General features: G+C 44.9%; 1 protein-coding gene across 1 annotated transcript in view; it reads left to right on the top strand.

Annotated features, from left to right (window-relative positions):
- Nucleotides 1–13,145: 13,145 nt before the first annotated feature.
- TMEM87B (transmembrane protein 87B) overlaps nucleotides 13,146–14,602 on the top strand; it is a 61,617-nt gene continuing 60,160 nt past the window's right edge. Inside the window, exon 1 of the mRNA XM_088477377.1 lies at nucleotides 13,146–13,456. Within this exon, the coding sequence (XP_088333503.1) occupies nucleotides 13,322–13,456 (135 nt within the window). The 5' untranslated portion in view covers nucleotides 13,146–13,321. The remainder of the gene's footprint in view (nucleotides 13,457–14,602) is intronic.

The following is a 14,602-nucleotide window of genomic DNA, read 5'->3' as shown; positions in this document are numbered from 1 at the left end:
TTTGGTGAGTAGTGTAGGTCCCTGGCCTGGGGGTACTGTATATCTAGAAGGCTACAGGGTAGAGCGGGTTACAGGTATGTTTCAGAGGCGGGGATGGTAGTTATGGTGGATACTGTACTGTGAGGCCAATTGCCCCCACCAAAACTAGCACCTGAAGCATGAGCTTCATATACTCTGCCGCTGCTGGAGTCAGGATAGGAGTAGTAATAGTAGTGGGATGCAGGGGGCAGGACGGGAGTAGTACTGGTGAGAAGCAGGGGGTTGAATGGGAGTAGTAGTAGTAGTGCAGACCAGGGGGTAGGATGGAAGTAGTAGTAATGGCAGAGCAGGTGCAAGCTTGGTAGTGGTGGTGTGGGGCAGAAGGGGAGTAGTAGTAGTTTAGTGGGCAGGATGAGAGTAATAATGGAAAGCAGGCCAGGATAGGAGTAGTAGTTTGGAGTAGCGGGCAGGATAGGAGTGAAAAAAGCTGAACAAGAATCACTCCAGGGTCACCTCAGCTCACCGCAGCTCATGGGTCCCAGCCATAATTGCCTACACTCCGGGAAGTAGCAGGAGGCTCACGATTTTTCAGGTAGCCCGCCGCACCCCCTGGAAATGTAGGCAGATCTCCCTCATCCTGCCCACTTCCTAGTGAAGTGGGCAGGATGGGGAGATGTAATGGGGAATTCATGGGTCCACGAGGAGGGGGGCAGGGCTAAATGGTGCAATTTCTGTAATTTAGCCCCGCCCCATCCTCACAGATCTGCGAATCGTGGACTTTTCCTGGAAAGGGGCAGGTCTAATTGTGTAATCAGTCTGGCCCCGCCCCCCAAACTGGCCTCTAGTGGCAGCTCTCGAGGCTGTTCCCGGAAAGGACGTCTATGTAACCACTGTCTCTGCGAGTTATCCTTGTTACATAGTGCTGTATTTTCTTTAAAATTAAAATATCTGCCGTGATACAAAACCCGCATCCTGAACAGGTGCTGGTCACTTCAGAGGTCAGGAATCTGCGTCAGCCGATGCAGCCCCTGGCCTCGTCCCTCTCGGAAAATTTTGCATGTTGGGATCCCATCCTAACCAGCTATTGCTGGGGACAGTGAAAATATGTCAGTCATGCTGCTGCTTGGGGGGGGGGGTCTGTGAGTGTAATCGCAGGACCCATTCTGCACATGTGCAGAGAACAAGTCTCACGCAGGAGCAGAACCCTAACCATCAGAGATGTACGTTCATCATTGACACTGCAGTTTGAAAAACTAGGCCCCAAACAGTACATAATGCAAAGAAAAAAAAAGAGGTGCAAGAAGGAATTGTCCTTGCGCCCTCCCACCCACCCTTATGTTGTATAAACAGGACATGCACACTTTAACAAACCAATCATTTCAGTATCAGGTTCTGCCACATGACTGTGGCTGAAATGATTGGCAAGCTGGCAATTAATCTATCCCTGCACAAACTGGCTCTACGGAGGCAAGATGTCGTCCTCATCCTCCGCATCCACCGATTCTTCACCCTCTTGAGTGTTGTGTACATCCTCATCCTCATAGAGTATTAATTCGTCCCCGCTGGAATCCACCACCACAGGTCCCTCTGTACGTTCTGGAGGCTGGTCTCCCTGGAAGAGTTGATAATTCATTTTTATGAACATCATCTTCTCCACATTTTGTGGAAGCAACCTCCTACACCTTTCGCAGACAAGGTTCCCGGCTGCACTAAACACTCTTTCGGAGTACACACTGGAGGGGGGGGCAACTCAGGTAAAATAGAGCCAGTTTGTACAGGGGCCTCCAAATTGCCTCTTTTTCCTGCCAGTACAGGTACGGACTGTCTGACATCCCTACTTGGATGCTGTCACCAATGTAATCCTCCACCATTCTGTCAGTGGTGACAGTATCATATGCAGTGACAGTAGACATGTCAGAAATTGTTGGCACGTCCCTCAGTCCGGACCAGATGTCCAAACCGGCCCTTGACTTATGACACAGGCGCACGCTTGGCACTGCTCCTTTGTTGATGCACGTGCAGCTACAGTGCACACAATTCACAAAGACAGAAAAAAATAATTTTTTATTTTTTGTGGGGCGCACTTTGGGGGTTACACCACCCTTTAACAGACAGACGCACGCTTGGCGCTGCTGCTTTGAGGATGCATGTACAGTGCACACAATTCACAAACACAGAAGAAAATGTTTTATTTTTGTTGGAGTGCACTTTGGGGGTTACACTACCCTTTAACAGACAGACGCACGCTTGGCGCTGCTGCTTTGAGGATGCACATACAGTGCACACAATTCGCAAACACAGAAGAAAATGTTTTATTTTTGTTGGAGTGCACTTTGGGGGTTACACCACCCTTTAACGGACAGACGCACGCTTGGCGCTGCTGCTTTGAGGATGCACGTACAATGCACACAATTCACAAACAAAGAAGAAAATGTTTTATTTTTGTTGGAGTGCACTTTGGGGGTTACACCACCCTTTAACAGACAGACGCATGCTTGGCGCTGCTGCTTTGAGGATGCATGTACAGTGCACACAATTCACAAACACAGAAGAAAATGTTTTATTTTTGTTGGAGTGCACTTTGGGGGTTACTTCACCCTTTGACAGACAGACGCACGCTTGGCGCTGCTGCTTTGAGGTTGCACGTACAGTGCACACAATTCACAAACACAGAAGAAAATGTTTTATTTTTGTTGGAGTGCACTTTGGGGGTTACTTCTCCCTTTGACAGACAGACGCATGCTTGGTGCTGCTGCTTTGAGGTTGCACGTACAGTGCACACAATTCACAAACACAGAAAAAAAATATATATTTTTTGGAGTGCACTTTGGGGGTTACAGGACCCTTTAACCGACGAGTCAGCCGGCCCTTTACTTATGACACAGGCGCATGCTTGGCGCTACTTTGTTGATGCACGTGCGGCTACTGCGCACACAATTCACAAACACAGAAAAAAATATATATTTTTTTGCACTTGGGGGAGCACCCCTGATGGACAGAGCACCCCCTGGACAACACTACAGCACCCCTTTAGGACTGGGACACTGCACAACACAGCCCAGCCAGCCAGCCCCTATAGACTTTGGAGTGGACACAGCCCCTATGGACAACTGACTGCACAACACAGCCCAGCCAGCCCCTCTGGATAACAAACTGCACAACACAGCCCAGCCAGCCCCTATGGACTTTGGAGGAGTGGACACAGCCCCTATGGACAACAGCAGCACAGCACTACACAGCCCAGCCAGCCCTAACTCCCACCCTCCCTCTTCACTGTCCACAGTCGAGTGAGAAAATGGCGCCGACGCGGGGACCTTTTATAGAATCCAAAACCCGCGAGATCCGGAAGGTGGGATGATGACGTTTTGCCTCGATTTCAGATCCGATTCAGGCGGGAAAAGTCCAGCCTGACTCAGATACGGCCCAGATTGGGGTGGTTCGGATTTCAGAAATTCGAACCCGCTCACCCTTAGTGTGGACTCTCACCTCTGCTCTCCTATGAGTCCCTTGCAGCTCTGCAGCTTTTTTTTTGTTTTTGTAAAAGCTTTATTATCAAACGGCTAAACTAACAAGAGCTCTCATCTTGCTTTTCAGGTGTGGAGAAGCAGATACTGGCAACTAGCTGTGACAAAGGTGCCGCTTGAGAAGCCAGCTGACAGTAAGTGACCTTGGAATACATACAGGAAACCAACAGCCGGGATGCCGGCAGTCAGAAGACCAACAGCGACATCCCGATGCTCAGAATCCAGACAGGGGCTCACTAAGTATCCTAACCCTCCCCCCTAACCATCCCTTCCTGCACCCTAACCCTCCTCCCACTGCAGGCTAACCCTCCCCGTTAGTGCCTAAACCTATCCCTTCCCTTTGGTGCCTAAACCTAACCCTCACCCTAGTGCCTAACCCTAATCCCCCTCCCCGGTGTTGCCTAAACTTAACCCTCTCCCACCTGCAGTCTAGCTCTATCCCTCCCCACCACAGCCTAATCCTGCCCCCCCACCCCACCCCCGGTGGTGCCTAAACCTTACCCTCCCCCCCGCGGCCTAAACCTAACCCACCCCGCTATACTTACCTTCGATATGCCAGCTGTCGGGATTCTGGTGTGGGCATATCAAGTGATGTCGGGATTCTGGCGCCGGGGTTCTGGCCACGGTTCAGGTTTCCGGCAACTGGGATTTCGACCACCGGCTTCCCATAACCTCTCCTCTTAGTAACATCTGGGTTACTTAGCCCTGCCTATGAGGTGCCTATTGCAGCGCTAAGTGACCCATTTGCAGCACGAAATTCTAGCCTGCTATTAACTCTAGCAGGCAGAAGGCAGAGAAAACCCTTTAGTACATATCGAGAAGTGATATGTATAGTGCATGTACCCCTTTGAGTGTCCAGCCCACCGATATATAGCTTCCCAAGCCTGTATTAGGTAGGTGCACTCAATATAATGGTCTGTAAGTAACCAGACCATTTAATTTCAGCCTCTGGTGTCCCAGATGGCATCATTCATGGGGCTTCACGGGCCCCCTATTCCACCATGCCTTGTCCTTGCTTTGTTAGAATTGATGCGGACTCATTGAAGCCAACCACATACCAGCTAATCCCCAGGTTATCCACAATCGCAATCTTAATATCGTCATACCCACTCAGATTAGAAATGTCCCTAATATGTTGTTATCTTGATTGTATTCCGGTGCATGTAACATTGCTCTCTAAATCTACACATTAAATCACGCCACTGCAAGCCGTATTGAAGAATCTCTACAGTACGGAAACTGGAGAGTCAGCGGCTGTAGGATTAGCAGGAGTGCTGGCAGTCAGTTATCTGTATGCCCCATCAGCCATATGGCATTTACTTATTGCTGACTGACTACTGCATTGCAGATCCTCCTCCCTGGTTATTGGTGGGAGTAGCAGCAAGGTAAATAATAGTCAAGGCTGTGATCTAAACATGTCAAATGTATTAGTTGGGTGGGGTCAAACTGGGGGAAGGCATAATAATAATAATGTGAAAAGGGACTGGACAGTTTGGTGGCGTGCTTTCAATGCTGCATTATACTTGCCTACTCTACAGAAAGTCACTGGAGGCTCACGATTTTTCGGGTAACCCCCTGCACCCCTGGTAGAGGAGTTATTTCTTCCACATTCTGCCCACTTCCTAGTGAAACTAGCAGAATGGGGAGAATATCTGCGGCAATCGGGGCTTAATGACGTGATTCTTCAAGAATATTTAAATTTGCACCAATCGTGGCAATTTAGCGTGAAGAGGGACGTGAACCGTCATGCCCCGCCCCCGTCGGAACTGACCTGCTTCTCCTCCCCGGGAAAACAAAAGTAGACAAGTATGTGCTGCATTCTCTTTTTCATTATTTGCTCTTTACAGTTCGTCTTTATTTTGTTTTTTCCCCCAAGCAGTCACCATGGACCTTGGGGAAATATTCGTTGTATAACAACCTTTGATAACAATATACTTCATTTAAAATATATATTTTTTTAATTAAGCTATTTGTAATTCCAACATAATTACATGAAACAGAATCTTATTTATCATTATCATTTATCAAACTTCATCTGAACCTTCTGAGAACCAGGATCACACGTTATCCAGCAAATTCTGTCATTCAATTGTTTTTCCTCCTTTTTTGTTGGTGAAATCATTTTCAGTTTAGCATTGTTCCTGTAATACGAAATGGGATTTGCTCTTTTAACCCATTTTCCAACATTATAAGCTCACCTACATAGGAGTGGTATTGTATAGTCTATAGCTGGGTACACTCCATGTGATACATACATACATCATATGATATATCGCGCCCCAGTGCAGGTCAGAACGATATATTGCACAAATCATATAGTATGTACGCCCGATCTGTTGTTCCCAGCTGTCATTCGTTGAATCATCCCATCTGCTACGCTGCACATAAGAAGGGATGATTCAATGAATGACATTGTGTAGTTACATGTAAGAATACATTGTGCTGTCATACTGTGGATTATGCAGAGTGCATGGCGCGTGCATTCTAGCTTTACATCACTCGCCGCATCGCTGGGTTGCACCATCATAAGGTGTGTACCCAGCTTAAGGACTCATACTCACTGATGTTAATTTTGTGTGTTGTACTAGTTTTATAATGCTAGTGCAATGCTCAAAAAGGTGTCTGAATATGGAAACAATTGCTTCCAATGATAATATACATCGGAGGCGATTCAATTAAGCGCAAGGTGAATAACACCAGGAAGTTAGTCCCAGAGCTATTCAATTCAGCGCGTTGTTTAGTCTGACTATTACAACATAAGTCGTAGAATTCTGGTTCTTGTGACTTAACCTGTGTGTTTAGTTGCGAGAACCAGCATTCTCCATTTAAAGTGCCGTCCACGAGACTATTAGTGCTGCGCTAAGTCCGGCAAACAGCCTAGCGGTCGGCACTTTAGTTGGATTTCTTCTCGCTCCTTCAGGAGCGTGCAAGAAGAAATCCTTTAGTCGGCCTAACAGTGCGCTGAATTGAATAGCTCCGGGAACTCCTTCCCGGCGCTAACAACAGCGCGCTTAATTGAATCGCCCCCTGAGACTTGAGATGTTTGAGGATGTTGCAGTACTATGAGCGCTGGCTATTTCATTTTGGGGATGTGAGTTGTCGTTGCAACAGCGTGTAAACACCGGCAATGGCATCAGAACTCATTCCCCTCATGGCTTGCATTTGTGCTGTACTTGCACATTTTTCCTAGCAACCCTATAGTTCTGCAAACAAACATCTGCAAGTCCAGAGGTACCGTTAATGCGGCATATTGCTGCACTTACTTGTGGTGTGATATATTAACTTGATGCCCCTAAGGTCAGTAGTTCATCCTACTGAAACACCTTTGAGTATAAGAACTGTTATATTCACAAGAATAGGTTAGGGGTGCTAATCAACAGCACACCAGTCCACACCTAGTTTTATTTAGCAGCATAAAAAAACAAAACATGAAAATAAATCCTGGTCTATCTAGCTCTAAACTAAACAGAGCACTCCTTCTCTAAGGTAGAAGGATCTAATGTTCCACTTACACAAAAAAAAAACAGAATGTACATGCAAATAGCAGTGTCTTTCTGCAGGTCTGCCAGCCTGCTTCCCCTAGGTAGTGGGAATCTAGCACACCATTTTATCAGCCTCTCACAGATGTCCGACAATCAAAGCTGCTCATTAACTTTATGATCACCAGACAGACTGTAATGGGAAATAAAACCCTAAATTAACCACCTAGTGCATTTTCCTATAAATACTTAGAGGTGAATTTATTTAGAAGCGAAAAGTTACGTTTTGGCGAAAAGCGCTCGCAGTTGTGAAATTTTCGCACATAAGTGCGTATCGCGCTGTCCAATTCCGAAGTGTTCGCATGTGCGAAAACTCCATAGACCGAAACAGGCGAAAAGTTTTCACCCTCTCAGAGCAGGAGAAAAAAAGTGCAAAATCCCTATTTTAGGCTAAAAATGTGGGGACTTGATTCAGAACTCTTTGGGAGTGAAAATGTTAAAAGTGTTGGAAAATAGGTTTAAAGTATTGGGTCAGGTATTTTGGGGGGCTGTATGGATGGGACAGGTGTTTTTAGGATTGCAGGTGGCTGCTGCAGGTGTATTTTTAACGTTTTTTTAAAAATGCACTTTATAGACACAAAAATATACTAGCACCCATTTTATTGTACCTCCAATTTAACTGCAGTAATTATTTTCTCCCATAAATATTGCTTTTTATCAATTTTCCACACTTATGCAAATATGCATATCACACTATGGGTCTCCCTGTTGCCATGGGCTGAATTTGCACACAATAATCTATTTAACGAGACATTGGGGTATTCTCCATTTTTTATTCAGTATGGCCTGCTCCCTTTTCTACCAGAATTACCAGTTTTTGGGTCAGTAATACTACCAGCTGTCCGTGGTACGGTGAACCTTTTTCTCAACATCTGGAAGGAAGTAAAAAAGAAATTATGCAAAGCCTCCTCAAGGTATAAATTATCTGCGGACAAAAAGAGGAAAGGTCCTTCACTTAGGCCTGGTGACAAACTGTGGTTATCAACTAAACACTTGCGATTAAAAGTCCCTACCATGAAATTCGCTCCCAGATTCATTGGTCCCTTTCAGATTATACAAGTAATCAATCCAGTGGCATATTGCTTAAAACTTCCAAGCACTCTCAGAATACTCAATGTGTTTCATGTTTCTCTTCTCAAACTCAGCCCTCCTCCTGCGATTCCAGTAGACCATCAGGAGGAATATGAAGTGAAACAGATCTTGGACTCCAGAGTTCCTAGGGTAGCTGTTCAGTTCTTGGTGGATTGGAGGGGTTATGGTCCTAAGGAGCGCTGCTGGGTCGAGGCCTCAGATATTCATGTGCCTCAGCTTCTTCAGAAGTTCCACCGAAGGTTTCCTAACAAACCATTTGTGGAGTGTTCAGTACCCACCCCTAGAGGGCAGGTGGCCGTGGCTCTCCCAGGAGCACGAGCGCCGACCTGCAGGAAAATTTAAAGGGACAGGCGCGCTAAACGTGAAGTCACGTTTGTCGCGAGAATTGAACTCCTCCCTATAAAAGAAAGTCTCTGGCAACAGACAGTTACCAGAGTATAGGCTCCATTACCTTACTCCAGCGTTCCTGTACATATCTCGTTAACTGTTCCTGACCTTGGCTTTGTTCGTGACTCCGATTTCGTCTCATCCCTGGTACTGCGTTCGTAATCTGGTTCTGACCTTGGCTATCCTTCGTGACCTGCATACGTCTGCTCCCTGGTACCGTCTTGTCCGTTTGTTTCTGACCCTGTCTGTCGAAAGTCTTCTCCGCTACATCCAGAGTTCACCAGCACCTGTATAGGGGAAACTATTCTGAACGCCGCTACCTGTGTGTCGGACGCAGCCAAGTCTATACCTGTTGTGAGGGTCCCTGGTGAACACTGCCGTCACATTAGACTCCGCGCCTCAGAAGTAAGACACGCCAATCCCCAAATACAGGTTACATACATTCTCTACCTGAGAGTTGTGACACTTATCAGATTCCACATAACCTTCATAGCTTCCCTATCTAAATACATCCCCTAGTGTTAATTCTAGCACCCTGCACATAATCAGTGAGGGCATATTTTAATATTGAAGGGCAACATTTTATACATGACATCACTACAGCTGCAGTAGCTCTAATAATACATCACATCTAAAATGTTGTCCTTCAAAATTAAAATATGCCCTCCTCACTGATTATGTGTAGGGTGCTAGAATGAACACTACATCCCCCTTACAGTCTTCACTTTCACATCCTCCTGACCTTCACTTCTGTGTGACTGCACCATACAGCCTACCAAGAACCTCTGCAATCTGGGTGGACCAATATGCAATATGTAGCACCTATCCTTAAGTATCAATGCTTATTTCCCTATAGATTGTAAGCTTGCGAGCAGGGCCTTCCTACCTCTATGTCTGTCTGTTATTACCTAGTTTTGTTCTATTAATGTTTCCAATTGTAAAGCGCAACGGAATATGTTGCGCTATATAATAAAATCTTAATAATAATAATAATATTAATATGAATTTTTTTTTATAAAACTTAACTTTTACTTATGGTGCGTACACACTAGACGATATGCTCCCTGAGCGATATCGTCTAGTGTGTCCCCGGCAGGGTGTGCTCAATGTCGTTCATGAATATTGAGCACACCCGCTGAACGATATCATTAACGATATCGTTCAGCGCCGGGCTCTCTCCCCCATTCCATAACATGCAGCAACCTGACGACATCGTCAGGTTGGCCTGCATGTTAACCCGATGAACGATGATGAGGAACGACCCGCGGGGACGCGCGTCATCGTTATCGTTCATCTTTTTTTGTGTTAACAATGGACGATATCGTTATCGTTCAGTCGTCCACTTTAATCGCCCAGTCTGTACGCACCATTAGGTTTTAGGAAAAAAATTAGCAACAACATATAAGACATGAAAAGACAGTTCCAATATTAAAAAAATAAAATAAATAGGCAAATTATTCTTAGGTCTCGATCCAATTAGGTGCGAATTGCAAGTAGCGAGTTTGTTCCTGTAAACTCGCACACTTCGTTGCAAAGCGCGCTCCCGAGAGCTCTCCAATCCAATTAAAAATGCCTATTCGCACTACTCGCAGCGGAGGATTGTGAATTAACTTCCAAATTATATTTACGAGAAATGCATGAAAATGTGGGGAGACCATCCTGGATCCCCCAAAATGGATAATTTTGTTAGCAGGACCGTATAGAAGGCTGTTTGTGGCCATTAGGTTTTGAAATGGTGTCAAATGGCTGATGTGCTTTTTTTTTTTAAATGCAAGAAAATTATAAAAAATAAACTTTTTTTGTTTAATATCAAACAAATTAAACTAAATATGTAAAAAAAAACTAGGAAAAAGGGTGATTTTGGGGTACTTTGAGGGCGCCTTGAAAAAATGGAAAAAAAATGATAAAAACAATTATTTTTCAACTAAAAAATTATTGTCATTAAATTTGGGTTGCCTAAACTAACGAAAAAGTTGATTTTGGGGTAATTTGAGGACATTTTTGGTTTACCTCAAAAAGTAACTTGTAATTATTGGACTAATTAAGCTAATTAGAAATGTCCAAATACTTATTTGGTCATTAGGGGAGGTGTCCAAGGGGTTCAGCAAAGTGTCCCCACATTTTAACCTTAAAATAAGGATTTTCCTTTCCAACTCTCAGGGAGGTGACAGTGGAAAGTTGCGAATTCAGTCTGACTGATCAGTGCGAGTTGCTAATTGGATTGCAAAATGAATTCGCTATGCGAATTCAAAGTAAAAATCGCAACTCACACCTTGCAACCTAATAGGATTGACCCCTTAGTTAGATAAATACTATGTTCTAAGCATAATGCTTATTTATAAAAAGTCATACCGGCAAAGAATTAAATATTCTCTCTAATGTATCATGTGTGCCACTTAAAAATGCTTGTAATATGACAATTATCCAAGTATGTGTTATAATACATAAAGTAATACATAACCAGACGGTTTCTATACCACTCCATTGTTGTTGTACAGACAAGTATCAAATCATATGCATGTATTCCAACGATTCTCCAAGGATATGTTATGGTCAGTAAAACAATATGTGACCACCAGGTGTCTCTACCACACTTCCATATTTCTTAACAGATAGTTATCCAATAAGTATATTGATCAAAATGATAGATACCACATCAGTGTGCCTTTACATATCATACCATACATAATTCCTCATATTGTGGTTGGCACTTGGTAAAAGGCTGCTGAAACCCTGCAGTAAACAGCAATAAATGGCTGCTAATATATATGAGATTACAGTAAAAACTAAATGACACTTGTGGTATTCTAAGCATACGGGTTGGGTACGGGATGATGGCGCTCAGGATCCCTACGGTCAAAATTCCAACGCTGACATCCCGACAGGTTTAGGATACCGACATCTGTTGGTAAGTCTCCTAATCCTACCCCTAAACCGAACCCCCCCCCCTCCGCATCCTAACCCTAATGCCTAACCTTCCCCCTCACCCTAGTGCCTAACCTTCCCCCTAACCCTGATACTTACCATCGGGATGCCGGGGGTTGGGATGATGGCGCCGTTATTCTAACTGGTGTCGGTATTCCTGCACCGGCATTCTGACTGCTGGGATATAAACTACATCCCGAGCAAACATGTATATTGCAATCAGTGCCATTCAAAGCATATTCAACAGAATAATTAAATAGCGACACAATGTCCGCATCACTTGGACATGTTCCAACAGGTAAATACCAGAATAATCTGATCAATTTGTAAATGCAATCATCAAGCATAAACATACATATATATTGCAATCAGCAGCACTGTTGATGACTAGTGACCAAAGTCTCAAATAGATATACTTCAACCATCAGATTGTACTGTAGTTGCAACATCTGTGTGCCACTAAAATGCCATATCATACACAATTTAGGCAGACATGGATGCTGTAGTCCCACCTACCATACATCATTTGTGATCTATTCAGACTATGGGATTTATTTACTCATTTTCCCTGTACTGCGCATGCGCAAACGACGGGAAAATGGCTGCGGCGGCCATTTTCCAGTCGTTTTTAGAGCGCAGGACCCTCGCTCTGACGTGGGACTCCGGAAAGGTAAGTATGCTATGGGTGCAGGGTGTGTGGTGCGGGGCCCCCCTGGACCCAGGGGCCCGTGTTCCCCGCACAACCTGCACCCATTATAGATACGCCCCTGTATTTACTACTAATGGTGCATTAGTAGTAAATTTGAACGATTTGAACGATTTCATCAACGATGAACGATTGAACGATTTCTAACAGTATTAAAATGAATGAAATCGTCAAAATCTGACTGCAAACACAGTTGATGCCAGAAATCGTTATCTGACATGTGGGAACATGCATCGTTCGTCGATGCATGCCCTATATGTCAAAGATATTGATTGAACGATTTTTACAATCGTTATCGTTCATATCTATAATCTGATAAGAAACGTAACCGTGTGTATGCACCATAAGCCTTGGATGGAGATAAAATCAATGGAGATAAAGTACCAGCCAACCAGCTCCTAACTGCCATGTCACAGGCTGTGTTTGAAAAATGACAGGAGCTGGTTGGTACTTTATCTCCGTTCACTTTATCTCCACCCAAGGCTTAGTAAATGGACCCCTCAGTCGCGTTTCCGTCTGACTTTGAGTAAGAACCAATATTTTCATCAAACCCCATTTTCTATTGGAAAGCCAGTCTGGAAACTATAGAAATAATTTGGAAGCCAAATAAAACGAGAAGAAACTGTTGCTATGATAAGTGTCCTTGCTGGGCTCTTCATGTTCTCAGAGATCAGCTGCCTGCACTGTACCCTGTCATTACATACAGGTACTGTACACATATCAGTAATACACATTCCTTTACACAACACAAGGGACCCGTACAACCCCGGCAGCCTTCTAAAGTAACAGCCCCAGTTGTCGATTTCACAGGAGCCATGTTTGCGGACACAATGGTATAAGCCTAGATTGAAATCTGTCTACTAAAAAATGGCGACCACCCTGCAACCAGTGACACGAAAGTAAGGACATATTTTGCACATGAATTACACCTTGGTTTTTCCTCTGCTAATTTTAACGTCGAGCAAAACACTAATCCAAAAACTCCCCTTCCAATGTGGCTATGAGGAAGGGGCGGTGTGGATGTTCCTCTATACCTCCAGGTGAGCCGGTGATGTCACAGCCGGCCAGGTGAGCAGGGTCCGGGTTGGCACAGTGAGCCGTCACCGCGCTGCTCTCAGGAGGAGTACGGACACGAAGCGAGCACCGGAGGAGTCGGCAGCGGCCTCAGCATGACCGCCGGCCGCGGCGCTAGTCCTCTGCATACGGCGGCCCTGGTTGCTTTTTTGCTGTGGCTAGGCCTCGCTGTCCTGCCAGGTGTGGAGGCAGTGCCGGAGCCGGGGATCTGGACAACGACAGTCTCCAGTGTGAGTGATGCAGTATCGGTACCGGGGTGACCGGGGAGATCATGTTCTGCTCCTATCACTGCTGTCACCGGGGTCAGTGAAGCTGGGAGCGGGATATTTAAAGGCAGAGGTTAGAATATGGTAGTGGAACTAAAAGTATCAGCATGTCCTGTGAGATCAGTGCCAGCATTTCATGTGTAAAGGGATCTCTATCCTTGGGACACATTCCTCAGTTGTTGCTGTTGTGTTCTTGTTTTTTCTTCTTTTCCTTTATGTTTTTTCTTCTTTTCCTTTACAACACACTCTTATTACCATCCTGCCATGCTGTGCTCAGGGAATACATATGCTGGCCAATACACTAGTACGACCAGCATAAGATGAGATTAATTTTACGATTTCCTTTGAACTCCCCGGCAGCTCCCTGGCAGTCCCGAACGCACTTTGGACACACAATGTACATACTATCTCACATTACGATCGATCATGTGCCTGCTGAAAAACTGATCATCTTTCTTCAAAATGTCACTGAAATGACAGCGGTCGGACACCCGATGCATCGCATGGTAAAAAAAAACATGGCACGATCAGCATATGAATATGACGGATCATATGGGCTGCACATCTGATCATGCGTTACATTTTAGGAGCTGTGGGAGCGCGCTTCGTACTGTATCCTACTTAAATACACGATTTCTACACGATTCATCTTACGAAAATCGGGCAATCGGCCCGAAATCGTGCTAGTGTATCGCCAGCAATACAGTATATGTCGGCTGTGAAAATGTTGACATACAGTATGTCAGCTATATAATGTTGACATGCACTGTATGACAATTGAATTGTATGTCAACATGTTCGTCATGTCAGAATGCATGATGTCGACTTGTGCTTTAATGTTGACACTGCCATACAATATTGACACCTAGGGTGGTATTCAATTGTTTTATCGCGCCTGATCTCCTGTCTGAAGTAATGGGAGATCGCAGTGCGATATTCAATTTATTCCGAATATCGCGCCAATCGAGCCAACAGAAGTCAGGTTTATCCTTGTATAACGGCTAAACCTGGCCAAAGTGCTGGTCGCGAAAAGTGCCGTTTGGGCACCCAAATAGGTCACTTTTCGTGCATTTCAGCTCGCCACTCTCCGGGGTGCGAGCTGAAATGCCG

This window comes from Taudactylus pleione, unplaced genomic scaffold, assembly GCF_031769625.1.
Source record: "Taudactylus pleione unplaced genomic scaffold, aTauple2 ptg000201l, whole genome shotgun sequence".
Classification (NCBI taxonomy): domain Eukaryota; kingdom Metazoa; phylum Chordata; class Amphibia; order Anura; family Myobatrachidae; genus Taudactylus; species Taudactylus pleione.
Note: the sequence above shows the minus strand (reverse complement) of the source record. Positions and strands in the feature narration are given on the sequence as shown.